This window comes from Prorops nasuta, unplaced genomic scaffold (genome assembly GCF_024137725.1).
Source record: "Prorops nasuta isolate Cenicafe-Biocafe unplaced genomic scaffold, Cenicafe_Pnas_1.2 PNAS00014, whole genome shotgun sequence".
NCBI lineage: Eukaryota > Metazoa > Arthropoda > Insecta > Hymenoptera > Bethylidae > Prorops > Prorops nasuta.
This window is the reverse complement of record NW_027116811.1, coordinates 5791668-5802073: the sequence shown is the minus strand read 5'-3', so window position 1 is coordinate 5802073 and position 10406 is coordinate 5791668. Positions and strand designations below refer to the sequence as shown.

Sequence of the window (10406 nt, the reverse complement as noted above, 5' to 3'; positions counted from 1 at the left end):
ATAAATAACAAATTGAATTAAAAATACATTTTATTATTATTTACAATTCTAGTAATAAATATTTTTTTAATAAATTATAGTCCAAAAGTACTATCATTGTTTAAGGGTTACACTTTCGATTTTAATTTATTAAAGGCTATGATCCTTCTCTTCCAATCTCGTTAAAGCTGTAGTCTCTAATTTGTGATCTTCGTCATCAGAGTTTGCATTCAATTTCACTCCAATTTTCTCAATCTAAAAAATATTAGTTTATTATATTATAAAAAAATATATTACCAATAATATAAGAAAGATTCTTTTAAAAACGATTAAATAAGAAAATAATTTAAAAAATTACTTGTATTGTTCGAATATTCTTGATTGGTGGTCTGAGGTATTTTCTAATAAATGGAGCTAGTAACGCCGGGTCCAATTGTTTAATATTTTGAGATGAAAATAGACTTATTGCAAGTCCTACACTCATTGTTACCAATGCACCTACCACTGTATACCATAAATAACTTAAGCGATAAATAGCCCATGGCTTGGTGAAAAATATGTAATTATTTAACTCATCATTAAATTTATTTTCTTCATTGAAAATTGTATCTGATGGTAAAAATAATTCCAAGTTTTCTATTTGTGGGAATGAATATGTACATCCTTCTGTTGTGACTGGTTTCTCTTCAAATCTGAAAATAAATTATTATGTAAGATTCACACAAGTAAATAACATTGGTGTATAATTATACTACATTCTACTAATTACTTTATTCTGCCATTGGCTATTGCAGCCTGTGCAGAGAGTGTTATCCAGCTCATGAAACTCAAACCAGAAAGTCCACCAAGTAAGGCACCCTATAAAACGTAATATTTTTTATTTTATAATAAAAGAATGAGAGACATGATTTTTAAAATAAATTTTCAGCATTACCCTTGCATTTACCCATGGCAGCAAAATACCCATGCTGAAGATACCTAAGGTGGGTCCACTGGTTATAGCTGATAAGCTTATGGAAAGTTGCAAAACATGAGATCCTGCTTTTTCAACTACAAATACAAGAGCAACACAGGTTACTCCCAAAATCACAACAGTGAGTTTCATTATGAAATCTGCCATTCTTGAGCTGAGAGGATTCTTTCTAAAAGGCTTTATAAAGTCCTCAAAAACCACTGCTGCCATTGAGTTTAGTCCAGTTGACAAGGAGCTAAAAAAAATATATTTTATAGAAATTAATAATAAGATAACTTTATAACTGATTTTCTGATAAAACACCTTAAAGCAGCACTAAATACTCCAGCAACAAATAATCCTGGTAGACCAGGGAATTCTCCCAATATTTGCATGACTAATAATGGCAATAATTGATCTTTGGCTGCAGCTAACTAATAAAAATAAATTAATAATTTTCCTACTGAGTAGAATGTCAAGGCAAGTAGTTATAGGAGATATATATCAGGCAAGAGTTAAACACAGAACAATCATTAAATTATTAACATACCTTTGTTGTCAATGGATCACAATCGTGGAACCAAGCATAAATAAGAAGTCCTGCATACCCACAAACACACATTAATATCAAAATTCCAATTATGAATATCCATAATGCTCTAAAATTATAAAATATTACATTTATCGTGATTTCCCAATTATTTATTGCAATTATTGGTAAATATTACCTGTTCGCATTAATATCACTTTCATATTGCTAAATTTACTAATGTAATTATTAAAGAAGTAAACGTTTTCTAATTACGTTCTAGCTGATTTCAAAGTAGGCAAAGAGAGATATCGTTGGATCATGTTTTGATTGATTGCAGAGATTTGCAGATAATGGAAAAATCCACCAACTACCAATGACCATATTGTGTGCCTTTCCAATGGACTCCAATCTGTCCTAAATGAATGAATATTGTGAAAAGAAGCTTTAAATTTACCTTGTGTCTGTAATAATACATTATAACTGGGTAAACAAAGATTCGTCCATTAAAGAAATTTTTAGTCAACAGTTGGATACTTAACAATAACAATCAATAATAATAATATAAACGTACGTGGGAAGTTCCAGTCGACCAGACTCCAAATTTTTCCTTAATACGACAGATAGACCACCAATATCGTTTGTACCTTTTATTATAATTAACAACATTGATCCAAGCATAATAAAGGTCTGAATGAAATCCGTCCAAACGACTGCTTTTAATCCACCCTGTAAACAACGTTACAGAAATATAAACAGTTTCTTTGTACTAAATAATAATTTTTACATTTTTATAAAATTAACAAAAAATAATTGATATTTTTAATAAAACCAGAAATCTTGCAGCTCATGAAAAATATTTTCCAAGAGATTTATTATTTCTACTAATAATTATTTCCTACATACCACACATGTGTAAAAAATGCAAACGATACACACAAACGGAGTGACAATGTGAACGTTAACTCCAGTTACTATAGAAAAAAAATGATTAAATATTGGTAAATGATAACGAAATAAACAATATTTACATTTATATCGATAACCGAAAGAGTGTTTTGAAATCATGTTTCTGTGTACATATATATAAATTATTGTAACTTGCCTTGATTGAAAGCCAAGGCCGGCACGTAAATTACAATTGGCAACCAAGTCATCTGTAACGCAGATCTTTAGGTGCGATATTCCAATGTATAATATAAATAAATATATTAAATTGAGTTTAGGTGATTAGACACGGTGTAAAGTATAAAAATAGAAGCTCACAATTGCGATGGAGAAGAGTATGGAGCCAAGAAGCCTGATCCTCTTATCGAATCTCAACTCGAGATACTCGTAAGTGCTGGTGAGTTTCAGATCGTGAAATACAGGAAGATAAATGCTTGACATGACGAATCCAACAATAAACGTTCCAAATCCGATAAACAGATAACTGGTACCGTGTACGTAGATTTCTGTAGGAGTGCCGAGCAAGGAGATACCGGAAATGAAGCTGGCGATGAGACTCATGCTGACCGGAAATGTCTTCATGTTTCTTCCTCCTACGAGGTACTCATCCTCGCCACTGGTTTTCTTCACGAAACCATAATAAATACCAACGACACCACAGGCAATCAACATCACTGCAAAAACTCCATAATCGGAAGTCCCAAAGTTCTGCATAGACTTGTGCACCTCTTGGACTGTCGGCACTTCCGGTATCCAACTCATTTGCGCATCACTGGATGTCCCCTCCGATGCCATTTTCCTCTCCCTTTTTAATATTTCTTTTATTTACTCAAATCTGTTTAACGTCCCTCTTCACTTTCTCCTAAAAAAAATTGTAATTAGAAATTTTCCAGATAATTATACACATCTTTCTTACATTCTAATGTTCTTTATTATTAATTTTAAGTATTGGAATTAATTTATTGCAAATATTTTATAAAGTTTTATTTAACAATTTTGTTTAGATAAATTAATTGTTTAACGAAGATATATTTATTGTAATTATTAATGTGTTTACCTTGTATAATTGTAATAGCGATACAAAGGAATTGATTTGATGGATTCGCTGTGCAAGAAGAGACTGGATAGAAGCAGAATGATACATTTGACAAAACATGGAAATGAAAGTAAAGATTTAAAGCAGATATAAAACGTTCTGTCTTCTTTATCACAGCATAATGCTTCTGTTTGATGATACAATCGAGGAGAATATATGTATATACTTACCACAAGCTGTGTACTCAATGGCTCTATTTGTTTACAAGGCTTCATAACACTTCACTATTATTTCAATTTATTTCCCGGATTTTTCTGTTTGGTAGCCTTCATATTACATTATAAAATGAACTTGTGTTAGTTGATCCATATAACAGGTGAAATGTTGTAAATTATAGAAGTTTATGTGTACAAATTTTAACTATTTAATAAATTAATGTAAAAATCTGTAATGGTAATCTAATTATAATTTTAAGAAATCAAGGCTGGTATATTGAATTTTGGTTTCCATTTAAAATTTTAAAGTAAGAATGATACGAAATAGAAGGAGACACCTAAGAATTAGAAGAGCTTGATTATAAGAGTTTAAAGCGTATAAAGCTCGTAGCAGGTATGTATGAGAGACTGGCGTGTCCGCTGAACTGGAAAGAGTTTTGAAAGTATAGCTATATGACCATTAGATACATGATAATCTTTGCCATTGCGACAATTTTCTTGTTAAGCTAACAATGGACAAAGTACATGGAGCTCGAACGATCACAGGAGAATCACAAGTGGACATAATCACGTAATTCGACCTAAATTTAACCACAACACAATGGATATACACGAGATATGTCAATCATGTTAGCAATTCCTTCAAATTCTTTTCCTGCACGAATTTTCACGGTTACTCATCCTCTTTAACCACTCACCTAACACCTATACTTCCTCCTTTCATAGAAGCCCCATCAAACAATTCATACTACTAGATAACCATACCTGATAGTTTCTCACCTTTTCCATATTTTTTCAACATTCAACTTTAAAATAAACTTAAATAGAATCAGGATGTATGGAAAGACTTGTGTTTATTTATCCAAATGCAATATAATCCATAAATATTTTCTAGAAATACACATTCAGTAAGAAATATAAACTTAATTATGATCAATTCAACCTTCATAGAATTTTGGTAAATGATTTCCTAGTATCGTTTTACGCTCAATTCCATTTTTGGTGATCACTCCTAATCGTATCAATCCTCCACTGCTACCATCACGAGACATAGCCAGAGCAACAGCTAAAAAATAATTAAAAAATTTTAAATGGTACAGATATTACACAGCATATATCTTGTCACATTTTTATTATAAACTTTACCATTTGATACCAATTCTACGCATTGATCTTTAGACATGGTTGGTTTGTAATTTGAATCTATGTATCCATATATATACGAAGAGCCAGAACCTCCGAGGGAAATTGATTGACGCACTAACATGCCTCCAATTGGAATACTGTAAACCTGACCACCTTTTACATTATCCCAGCCAGCAACAAGTATTCCTGCCATTAATGAATCCCTGTAATTGTAACACATCTCACGAAATACATTAGCTGCAGTTTCTACAAGAGGTTGAGAGCCAAGTTCCATCCTGTAATTGGTAAACAGCACAATAATATTAGCAAATTGTTGCATGATAATGAGATTATTAGTTCAGAGCTAAGAAAACTAATTACATTTTCTCTAACACTTACTTATGCAGTTCTAAATGATAAGCTACTATATCCGCAATGGCTTGTGTATCAGCTGCAGATCCAGAACGGCAGCAGTATATATAATCTGTCACTTTGGTCAGTTTATCTGCATACCGATTAGAAACATAAGCCCTGCAAATTTTTACAATTGATACAGAAAAATATTGGCATTCGGACTATTCGATAGTGAGACCATAAAAAATTTTTGTTATTGTAAATTAAACTTTTAATCAATCATACCCAGTAGTAGAGCGAGAATCAGCTCCAATTACAACTCCTCCATCAAATTCCACAGCCATAATAGTCGTCTAAAGATAAAATAACAAATTTATGTAAAGTTTGCTAAGTCATTCTAACCACAAAGTTGCTTAATATCTTTCAAGAAACTTACTCCAGTACTGTGTTCTGCGTTGAGCCAATCTGGAGTTATATTATTTTTATTTCCCATTATAGGTTGTACTAAATTGTCAATATAAGCCATCTTTAAATATTTAAAGTTTTCAATTAACGACCTATTTAAGCTCTATAGGTTTTGTTGGGTATTGCTTTTACAAAACTTCAAAAGTGCTTATAGTGGGTGAAGTGGGTCATGAGTTGAGTTCGGAATTAAACTCTTTTCGTTTTCACTCCGACGGAGCTTTCCCTAGAATTCCCTATTCACTCCGTCTAGTAATTCTGTGTCCGGGAGCAAGTTAGAGAGTGAATAGGGAATATGGAAGAGCTGTGATAGCTAATTGCTATTCTATCCCCACTTCTAAAAGGAAAATAGGGGTAAGGATAAATAAGAAATATTGGCACTAATTGGGAGCTCCGTCTGACTAGTTTAAGCGGGAAAGAAGCAAAATTGACAAATGTTGGTTTCATTATTTTGGAATTAAATTTCAAACGTTTGTTTATATAAATCTAAGGGCCTGATAAAGTAAGTGAAATAAAATTTAAAATAATACAATATCGTGTATAGTTAAAAAATTAATCTTTTATTTCTTTTTAACAGTTGTTATGAATAATGAATATAGTTCGTGTAGACTCTACCAATTTTAATTTAATTTATTTTGATAACTGTCTTCTTTCAATTAATTGCAATAATTTAGTAGTACAGCAAAAATGAAAAATTCCAGTAGCAACTTTATCCCTCCATATATTTTTAATATAATTTTATAAACTACTCACTACTTTTTTCTTGCAGTAGGACATCCATTTTTATTTTATCAAAATAAATTAAATTAAAATTGGTAGAGTCTACACGAACTAAATTCATTATTCATAACAACTGTTAAAAAGAAATAAAAGATTAATTTTTTAACTATACACGATATTGTATTATTTTAAATTTTATTTCACTTACTTTATCAGGCCCTTAGATTTATATAAACAAACGTTTGAAATTTAATTCCAAAATAATGAAACCAACATTTGTTAATTTTGCTTCTTTCCCGCTTAAACTAGTCAGACGGAGCTCCCAATTAGTGCCAATATTTCTTATTTATCCTTACCCCTATTTTCCTTTTAGAAGTGGGGATAGAATAGCAATTAGCTATCACAGCTCTTCCATATTCCCTATTCACTCTCTAACTTGCTCCCGGACACAGAATTACTAGACGGAGTGAATAGGGAATTCTAGGGAAAGCTCCGTCGGAGTGAAAAGAGTTTAATTCCGAACTCAACTTTTCAGGCCTAGGACAAACCCTCGGGTTAAGCTACATGCCGGGTTAAGTAGGCGTGCCAACCATAATAATTTAAAAAATATATGAAACCTTTTAGTTGCGAATTTTTTTAGCTAGGGATTTACTTATATAGTTTGAAATTTTTAAATTAGTTTAGGACTATCCAGAGTATCAGGACCAGAAATCAGGTTTTAGAAAAAGTAGGAAAGTAGGCTTATAAAACTTCTGCTTAGGCTGACATTTAAAATAATTAAAAAACCTCTTTTACTTATATAATTAAATTACAATCAATTTAATAGGTCATTGAATTTATACAAAAAAAAAATGCTTTTTAACGAACAATTGTTATCTCGATCGGAACATTATTATTAGGTTTTGACAGCTACCTACTGCTATAAAAGAATAAAATTTATTTTCAATTAAGAATTTTGAAAACCAATGTATGCTTGATTTCATTTTTGAAGAAAATATGATTGTGAATACGAGTATCAGGTGGTTCAGCAGTGCAAAAGAAGAAGGATACAAAGGCCACGAATGAATTGGTTTTTCATTTATGATGATAATGATTTTCATTTAAGGTATCGGCTTCATAAGCCACAATTTTTACTAGTACTGTTAGAAATCAGCAGCTCATTATGTGCTAATGCTGTTGGGTAATATTTGATATAGAGATAGAAGCTTTTTAATCATTCGTACAAAGTAAATATAAAGAATTTAAATTTTGATTTCATTTTTAGAAGTCATATAATTTCACCTATAATTCAACTGCTTGTCGCATTAAGGTTTTATGCGACTGGGTCTTTTCTTATTACAATTGCTGATTTTAATGGAATTTCAAAAGCCGCAGCTGTGACAATAGTTCATAGAGTATCTTCTGCGATTGCTTTATTAAGTAAAAAATATATCAAATTACCGTCAACACCTGAAGAAATAATGGAAACCCAGATGGGAAATTTTCAAAATGCTGCCTTTCCTAGACTAATTGGTGCTATAGATTGTGTTCATGTAAGAATTCGGTCCTATGGTAAGTAGTAATTAATTTAATTTTTTGTAAATATAGAAAATTAAATTAATTACTACTTACCATAGGACCGAATTCTTACATGAACACAATCTATAGCACCAATTAGTCTAGGAAAGGCAGCTTTTTGAAAATTTCCCATCTGGGTTTCCATTATTTCTTCAGGTATTGACGGTAATTTGATATATTTTTTACTTAATAAAGCAATCGCAGAAGATACTCTATGAACTATTGTCACAGCTGCGGCTTTTGAAATTCCATTAAAATCAGCAATTGTAATAAGAAAAGACCCAGACGCATAAAACCTTAATGCGATAAGCAGTTGAATTATAGGTGAAATTATATGACTTCTAAAAATGAAATCAAAATTTAAATTCTTTATATTTACTTTGTACGAATGATTAAAAAGCTTCTATCTCTATATCAAATATTACCCAACAGCATTAACACATATTGAGCTGCTGATTTCTAACAGTACTAGTAAAAATTGTGGCTTAGGAAGACGATATCTTAAATGAAAATCATTATCATCATAAATGAAAAACCAATTCATTCGTGGCCTTTGTATCCTTCTTCTTTTGCACTGCTGAACCACCTGATACTCGTATTCACAATCATATCTTCTTCAAAAATGAAATCAAGCATACATTGGTTTTCAAAATTCATAATTGAAAATAAATTTTATTCTTTTATAACAGTAGGTAGCTGTCAAAACCTAATAATAATGTTCCGATCGAGATAACAATTGTTCGTTAAAAAGCAATTTTTTTTGTATAAATGCAATGACCTATTAAATTGATTGTAATTTAATTATATAAGTAAAAGAGGTTTTTTAATGATTATAAATGTCAGCCTAAGCAGAAGTTTTATAAGCCTACTTTCCTACGTTTTCTAAAACCTGATTTCTGGTCCTGATACTCTGGATAGTCCTAAACTAATTTAAAAATTTCAAACTATATAAGTAAATCCCTAGCTAAAAACATTCGCAACTAAAAGGTTTCATACATATATTTTTTAAATTATTATGGTTGGCACGCCTACTTAACCCGGCAGTAGCTTAACCCGAGGGTTTGTCCTAGGCCTCAAGCTAAAGTAGTATAGTTTCCATTACATGAGCTGTATGAGTTTAGTCCAGCTAGCCCAAAGCGGCTTGGTGAACCTCACCCTAAGGGAATCCCTCAAGTCCTCTGTAGCCAACATTACGGAATGAAAAACAAGAGCTATTGATTATCTATATGTAGATTATAAAAAGTAAATACATACTGTATAATATTCCTTTTTTAGGCATTTGATAAGAAGCAAAAGCCAATAAACTAAAAACTACTATGAAGATAAATATGCCTGGTATTTATCAAACAGTATCAAATTATTTTGACATTTGTATTTCTAGATTAAGGATTTTTATGAATTTATTCTATTAAATTATTGAAAAGTATACTGTTCTTATATGTACAAGTATATTTGTATTTAAAAAATTGATTAACATATAAATAGCAATAAGCAATTCATCAATGTATTTTATTCTAAATATAGTTTTTAAATTTTCATATCAGTTGTACAGCTCCTTGTTTGACTAAGTCTGCAATTGCATTATATTGGATTATGTGCTGAGATCCAGTTTCAAAATCAACTGCTTCCTCTTCTACATTATCTGGTATAATAATACCATCAATATCTTTCTTTGCTTGTAAAAAAACATGTGTCTGCATATTAGGTCGAATCATTAATTTGTTAGTTTCAAATGATTGAAGATTATATGGCATATATTGAAGGGCAATGTTATTAAACAATGTTTCCATGCTAGCAGAATAATCTTTGGCAAATTGAAGCTCGCTAGAAGTCAAGTAGCTTTCTTCTGAAGATTTATTGCTCTCCTGTGCCAATATATGCCAAACATATTTTTCTATTTTTTCCAAACGTGTTCTAAGATAGCTAGATATAACAAATTTGATTCTATCTAACTCCAATCCATGCACAACTAACCTCAAATCTCCTTTTTCTAACCTCTTCATATTTTCTTCCATGTGAGTTATTTGTTGTAGCATACAATCCACTAGGTCTGATTGATGAGGAAGAATTTCAGGAGCAAATTTTTCATTCAACCATGCAGCTTCAATAGCTTCCAATACTTTTTGAGGTGTAAAGATTTCTTCCTCTTCATCATCTAATGTATTCAAATGTTCTTCAATTTTTTCCATTGCTCGCCTCCTCAATTATTTATTTAATTGAAATATTAATGAAAAATTTAATAACCTTTTGATTTATTTTCATAAATAGTGTCACATTAATCGAAAAACGTCATGTTAACCGATTTTTAAGGTTAGAATAAATGTTTTTATATAGGGAATTTACCAATTAGCTTAAAATCGACACTGCATTCCAAGTCGCGCATTAAAGCGGTCAATTAATTATTAGGTATAGATCAGGCTCAAATATATTTCACTTAATTATTTTATGATTATTCTATATAAGTTTTTGTGGTAATAATCGACTATAATAATCGCAAAAATAATCGATAAATATCGTCTTCATACTTTA

General features: G+C 30.8%; 3 protein-coding genes across 9 annotated transcripts; all 3 read right to left on the bottom strand.

The window, feature by feature from the left end:
- Positions 1-12: 12 nt before the first annotated feature.
- LOC136778501 (sodium-coupled monocarboxylate transporter 1-like) lies at positions 13-4359 on the bottom strand. Of its 5 annotated transcripts, none has more exons than XM_066735404.1 (13): positions 3675-4359; positions 3466-3528; positions 2727-3270; positions 2566-2617; positions 2367-2434; positions 2035-2189; positions 1737-1877; positions 1482-1590; positions 1256-1365; positions 914-1187; positions 749-837; positions 338-671; positions 13-234 (listed from the first exon to the last, which is right to left on the bottom strand). In XM_066735404.1, the coding sequence occupies exons 3-13, from the start codon at positions 3201-3203 to the stop codon at positions 130-132; spliced, it is 1914 nt and encodes a 637-aa protein (XP_066591501.1). In that variant the 5' UTR covers positions 3204-3270; positions 3466-3528; positions 3675-4359; the 3' UTR covers positions 13-129. The 5 variants fall into 5 exon arrangements, with proteins under 5 accessions (XP_066591501.1, XP_066591502.1, XP_066591500.1 ...); XM_066735405.1 differs by lacking the exon at positions 3466-3528 and having other exon boundaries at positions 3675-3889; positions 3998-4359; XM_066735403.1 differs by lacking the exon at positions 3466-3528.
- A 135-nt stretch (positions 4360-4494) lies between these two features.
- Positions 4495-9985, bottom strand: Prosbeta1 (proteasome beta1 subunit). 3 transcript variants are annotated; one of them, XM_066735416.1, is made up of 6 exons: positions 9852-9985; positions 5575-5664; positions 5424-5491; positions 5184-5315; positions 4806-5080; positions 4495-4725 (listed from the first exon to the last, which is right to left on the bottom strand). In XM_066735416.1, the coding sequence occupies exons 2-6, from the start codon at positions 5662-5664 to the stop codon at positions 4598-4600; spliced, it is 693 nt and encodes a 230-aa protein (XP_066591513.1). In that variant the 5' UTR covers positions 9852-9985; the 3' UTR covers positions 4495-4597. The 3 variants fall into 3 exon arrangements, with proteins under 3 accessions (XP_066591513.1, XP_066591514.1, XP_066591512.1); XM_066735417.1 differs by lacking the exon at positions 9852-9985 and adding an exon at positions 8980-9092; XM_066735415.1 differs by lacking the exon at positions 9852-9985 and having other exon boundaries at positions 5575-5823.
- On the bottom strand, positions 9408-10360 carry Sld5 (DNA replication complex GINS protein Sld5). The gene is made up of 2 exons (XM_066735418.1): positions 10221-10360; positions 9408-10076 (listed from the first exon to the last, which is right to left on the bottom strand). The coding sequence occupies exon 2, from the start codon at positions 10064-10066 to the stop codon at positions 9413-9415; it is 654 nt and encodes a 217-aa protein (XP_066591515.1). The 5' UTR covers positions 10067-10076; positions 10221-10360; the 3' UTR covers positions 9408-9412.
- Between the last annotated feature and the right edge of the window lie 46 nt (positions 10361-10406).

Excerpts from the sequence above, each read along its gene's own strand:
- Sld5 (XM_066735418.1), bottom strand. The coding sequence starts at position 10,066 with ATGGAAAAAATTGAAGAACATTTGAATACATTAGATGATGAAGAGGAA.
- LOC136778501 (XM_066735404.1), bottom strand. The coding sequence starts at position 3,203 with ATGGCATCGGAGGGGACATCCAGTGATGCGCAAATGAGTTGGATACCG. Across the intron at positions 1,591-1,736 it reads ACTTTGAAATCAGCTAGAAC|AGCATTATGGATATTCATAA; the intron begins GTAATTAGAAAA and ends TTATAATTTTAG. Across the intron at positions 1,366-1,481 it reads GTGATCCATTGACAACAAAG|TTAGCTGCAGCCAAAGATCA; the intron begins GTATGTTAATAA and ends TATTTTTATTAG.
- Prosbeta1 (XM_066735416.1), bottom strand. The coding sequence starts at position 5,664 with ATGGCTTATATTGACAATTTAGTACAACCTATAATGGGAAATAAAAAT. Across the intron at positions 5,316-5,423 it reads GATTCTCGCTCTACTACTGG|GGCTTATGTTTCTAATCGGT; the intron begins GTATGATTGATT and ends AAAAATTTGCAG. Across the intron at positions 5,081-5,183 it reads TATCATTTAGAACTGCATAA|GATGGAACTTGGCTCTCAAC; the intron begins GTAAGTGTTAGA and ends TACCAATTACAG.